The sequence below is a fragment of the Oncorhynchus mykiss genome, chromosome 21 (genome assembly GCF_013265735.2).
Source record: "Oncorhynchus mykiss isolate Arlee chromosome 21, USDA_OmykA_1.1, whole genome shotgun sequence".
Lineage (NCBI taxonomy): Eukaryota > Metazoa > Chordata > Actinopteri > Salmoniformes > Salmonidae > Oncorhynchus > Oncorhynchus mykiss.
Genome location: NC_048585.1, coordinates 25016108 through 25021107, shown reverse-complemented (window position 1 = coordinate 25021107; position 5000 = coordinate 25016108). Strand labels below are relative to the sequence as shown.

The following is a 5000-nucleotide window of genomic DNA, read 5'->3' as shown; positions in this document are numbered from 1 at the left end:
CCCAGCGGTTGGGAGCAGAGCAGAGATGTTGGAGCTCTCGTCCGAGCTGGGCTTTGTGCAGAGTGTGTGTGTCGACGGCATATGCTGCCCCCCCTCTGCACCCCACCCCACCGCCGGATCCACGAGGGCCGACGAGCTGCTGCTGAGGTACACACACACACACACATACACACACATATATATATATATTTTTTGTCCAAACCTTACCTAGACCCTCTCTCATGTGATCTCCTGTTTTAGTGTGTGTTTTGTGTTCTGGTTCAGTCTGTATTTATGTCATATCTCACTGCAATGTCTGTCAGTGTCTGCTCCTCTCTCTCTCTGCCTCTCGCTCTCGCTTGTTGTTCTGTTTAGGTGTCCCTCCTTTCCGTCCTGCGACTGTTCATTTGTTCAAGTGTAAAATCCAAAGCTTGTACCTCCCTTGCTCTCTTTTCCTCCCCAACCCATCCTCCTTTTTCATGCCTCCTCTCTCTGTATGTGAGTCATGGAGGGGTAGCGGAGGGGTAGAGGAGGGGTGGTAGGGATGGTGTGAGGGGCTTCATCCATCTCTAGGGGGTGGAGGCTGGCCAGGGGATGTGGATCGGGAGTGTGTGTTTACACTACTCGCTGTAATCCAGAGAGGAGAGGAGGAAGGGGGAGAGGAGAGGAGGAAGGGGGAGAGGAGAGAGGGAAGGGGGAGAGGAGAGAGGGAAGGGGGAGAGGAGAGGAGGATGGGGCGGGCAGGGTGGAAAGCAGGAGAATTGAGAGAACGAGGGTAGACTAGACTCCATATTTGGATTTTGGGTGAAAAATGTGCCTGTTTTGTTCCGCCGTCAAATTTATCAAAAACAGATAAAAACCTTTTCATGTTTGATCAACAGAATCTCCAACCTCTCCTTCTCTGTATCTCTCTTTTTCCATCTCTCTTGTCCCTCTCTCCCATGTTTCCGGGATTTTTGGGGGGTTGTTGAAAGATGTCTGCTTTGTTTATTTGGATCTCAGTCAGAGAGAGAGTGAGGGAGAAGAGGAGGGAGGTGAGGAAGACGGGGGACAATGGGGCGGGCACAGAAACATCCAGCTCCAACGAGACAGACACAGACAAACAATAAGTCTGCCAGCCAGCCACTTCAGTCTGCCGTTCTCTATCTCTCTCTCTATCTCTCTCTGTCTCTCTCTCTCCTCCATATTTAATATCTCTCTCTCTTTATTTAATCTCGCTCTCCTCCGCATGTAATCTCTATCTCTCTCTCTCCTCCATATTTAATATCTCTCTCTCCTCATTTAATCTCTCTCCTCCGCATGTAATCTCTATCTCTCTCTCTCCTCCATATTTAATATCTCTCTCTCCTCATTTAATCTCTCTCCTCCGCATGTAATCTCTATCTCTCTCTCCTCCACATTTAATCTCTCTCTCCTCCACGTTTAATCTCTCTCTCCTCCACGTTTAATCTCTCTCTCTGTCTCCTCCACATATAATCTCTCTTTCTGTCTTCTCCACATGTAATCTCTCTTTCTGTCTCCTCCACATTTAATCTCTCTCTGTCTCCTTCACATTTAATCTCTCTTTCTGTCTCCTCCACCTTTAATCTCTCTCTCTGTCTCCTCCACATTTAATCTCTCTCTCTGTCTCCTCAACATTTAATCCTTCTCTCTCCTCCACGTTTAATCTCTCTCCTCCACGTTTAATCTCTCTCTCCTCCACATTTAATCTCTCTCTCTGTCTCCTCCACATTTAATATCTCTCTCTGTCTCCTCCACATTTAATCTCTCTCTCTGTCTCCTCCACATTTAATCTCTCCTCCACATTTAATCTCTCTCTATGTCTCCTCCACATTTAATCTCTCTCTGTCTCCACATTTAATCTCTCTCTCTGTCTCCTCCACATGCAATCTCTCTCTGTCTCCACATTTAATCTCTCTCTCTGTCTCCTCCACATTTAATCTCTCTCTCTGTCTCCTCCACATTTAATCTCTCTCTCTGTCTCCTCCACATTTAATCTCTCTCTATGTCTCCTCCACATTTAATCTCTCTCTGTCTCCTCCACATTTAATCTCTCTCTCTCCTAGAAGTTTCATTTTAGGGCCCTTCCTGTTGGTTTAGAGAACACAGTTATGGCACCTCTCCCTCTCATTATCCAGGAAACAGAGAAGGTGGAGGCAATGGGCTCTAAAATAGTCCCCGGGCCCTCATGAATCTGCCCAACCACCCGCTACAGCAAAGTGAAAAGAGCACGTCAGAATCATTACGCCCTATTTAATCGCCGGCCCACCTTTTAAATAAGGAGAGTCAGGCTGGGTAAATTAGTACATGGTGGTTATAAATGTATGGGTACATGTGTGTGTGTATGCTATGCACACAGACACACACACACACACACACCTACCCCTTGGTCGGTCCCCTAGCGCAGTCCTGCTTTGTATACAGCCCCTCTCTCTTCTCTGGATCAATAGTCCTTAGTTCATCAGTAGTCATTAGTTCCCTCAGTCTAATACGATTATGCTTAATAAGAGATTCCCCATCTGGAAGTAACACCCAGTATCAACACACGCACACACACACACACACACACACACACACACACACACACACACACACACACACACACACACACACACACACACGCCAACGAGAGGGTAAGAGTGCAAGTGTGAGAGAAAGGGAGTGAATGAGCTGTGGCTATGAGCTTTGTGTGTGTGCGTGCATGCACACCTGTGTGTGTGTGTGTGTGTGTGTGTGTGCTGGGTGGTTGTTATCAGAATGACACCATCCTGCTCTCTCTCTGCTCAGCCCCAGAGGATCAGTGGAGCTGCACCAGTTTCAAATGAAAATAAATGAGAGGCAGTGACCGCTACTGCCTGGGTCTCACTTTAATGAGGAAAATAACAGGGGGGGGGGGGGGGGGATAGAGGGAGGGGTGCAGGGAGAAGGTGGTTAGGTGGTTAGGGGAGGGGGAGAGTGTGAGAGGGAGAGGGCAGCACAGATTGGATGGAGATGGAGGGAAGGAGAGAGGGATGTGTAATGAATGGAGGCCCACAGCCAGCCGGCTTTATTTTAACTCCTCTCTGTCACCGTGGCGATGGCCAATTACAGCCGGAGCGCGCTCTGTTGCACTACAGCTGGACTGGTCAGTGTTTTGGACAGCCTCTATCCTCCTACACCCATACAGGGCACCGTACTACTGAATGTGTACCTATGTGGGTGTTTGTGGGGAGAGGTGTGTACCGACAGTGTTTTACATCACTCACACCCCTCCTAGTGATGTTTAACACGGACATGTTTTCTTCCCAAAACAGCCACCCGTCTATGGATCACCTTTAGTAATAATATAACAGAGACACTAAGGGTCCATAGTTATCCCAGATTACTGGCAACATGGGTCTACTTGTCTATGGCTAACACAACACAGGACAGGCTGGCTAGCCAAACACACAGCAGTATAGCATGGCAAGGACCAGCCACGGCCAGCTCAGCCTTTACAGTCAAGTTCCATGCTGTATTGTTGTTTTGAACAGTTTATTGTGACTCCGTCCATTTGAGCTCAACAATGCACAGTGTTTTCTGGTGTGATGCTGTCCAGACAGTCCAGACAGCTGAGGAAGTGCAGTAAGGGGACAGGGTCAAGTTAGACAGTCTTCTCTTCTGTCTCTGTCTCCCAGTTCAGTTTAAAGGCGCGTAGACCAGACCAACAGACCCACGAGGCAGACCGAGGCTGTAACGGTTTTCTTGATGAGAAGGAGAGTCGGACCAAAATGCAGCGTGTAGATTTCGATCCATGTTTTAATGAACAAACGTAAAACACGAATCAATGCAAACACTACAAAATAAAGAATGTGATGAACGTAACGAAAACCTAAAACAGCCTATCTGGTGAAAAAACACATAGACAGGAACAATCACCCACAAACACACAGTGAAACCCAGGCTACCTAAATATGGTTCCCAATCAGAGACAATGACGAACACCTGCCTCTGACTGAGAACCATATCAGGCTGAACATAGAAATAGACAAACAAGACATGAAACATAGAATGCCCACTCAGATCACACCCTGACCAATCAAAACATAGAAAATACAAAGTAAACTATGGTCAGGGCGTGACAGTACCCCCCCCCCAAGGTGCGGACTCCGGCCGCAAAACCTGAACCTATAGGGGAGGGTCTGGGTGGGCATCTGTCCGCGGTGGCGGCTCTGGCGCTGGACGTGGACCCCACTCCATGACAGTTTTAATCCCCCTCCTAAATGTCCCTAAATAGGTTACCCACCACAATGATAACATGGGACAGAGGGACAGCTCGGGACAGAGGTAACTCGGGACAGATGGGTAGCTCAGCCCTGAGAGGAAGCTCAGCACTGAGAAGAAGCTCAGCACTGAGAGGAAGCTCAGGCAGGTGGTTGGATCCGGCAGATCCTGGCTGGCTGGCGGTTCTGGAAGATCCTGGCTGACTGGCGGATCCAGGAGAATCTGGACGACTGGCAGATCTGGGAGAATCTGGCCGACTGGCAGATCTGGAAGAGTCTGGTCGACTGGCAGATCTGGAAGAGTCTGGTCGACTGGCAGATCTGGAAGAGTCTGGTCGACTGGCAGATCTGGAAGAGTCTGGACGACTGGCAGATCTGGAAGAGTCTGGACGACTGGCAGATCTGGAAGAGTCTGGACGACTGGCAGATCTGGAAGAGTCTGGACGACTGGCAGATCTGGAAGAGTCTGGACGACTGGCATATCTGGAAGAGTCTGGACGACGGGCAGATCTGGAAGAGTCTGGACGACTGGCAGATCTGGAAGAGTCTGGTCGACTGGCAGATCTGGAAGAGTCTGGTCGACTGGCAGATCTGGAAGAGTCTGGACGACTGGCAGATCTGGAAGAGTCTGGACGACTGGCAGATCTGGAAGAGACTGGTCGACACAGACTGGCTGCTCTGGCTGCTCCATGCTGACTGACAGCTCTGGCTGCTCCATGCTGGCAGACTGCTCTGGCTGCTCCATGATGACTGGTAGCTCTGGCTGCTCCATGCTGACTG

The 5000-nt window shown here is 49.3% G+C and overlaps 1 protein-coding gene across 28 annotated transcripts in view; it reads left to right on the top strand.

Moving 5' to 3' along the window:
- The window catches only part of LOC110501039 (CUGBP Elav-like family member 2), a 227764-nt gene that overhangs the window by 82170 nt on the left and 140594 nt on the right, over positions 1-5000 (top strand). For 27 of the 28 annotated variants that reach the window (XM_036957410.1, XM_036957413.1, XM_036957408.1 and 24 more), the window contains exon 1: positions 1-147. This exon is cut by the window's left edge. The exons of the other annotated variant lie outside the window; for it this stretch is intronic. In XM_036957410.1, coding sequence (XP_036813305.1) covers positions 26-147 — 122 coding nt within the window. In that variant the 5' untranslated portion in view covers positions 1-25. The remainder of the gene's footprint in view (positions 148-5000) is intronic. 28 annotated transcript variants of the gene reach the window in all.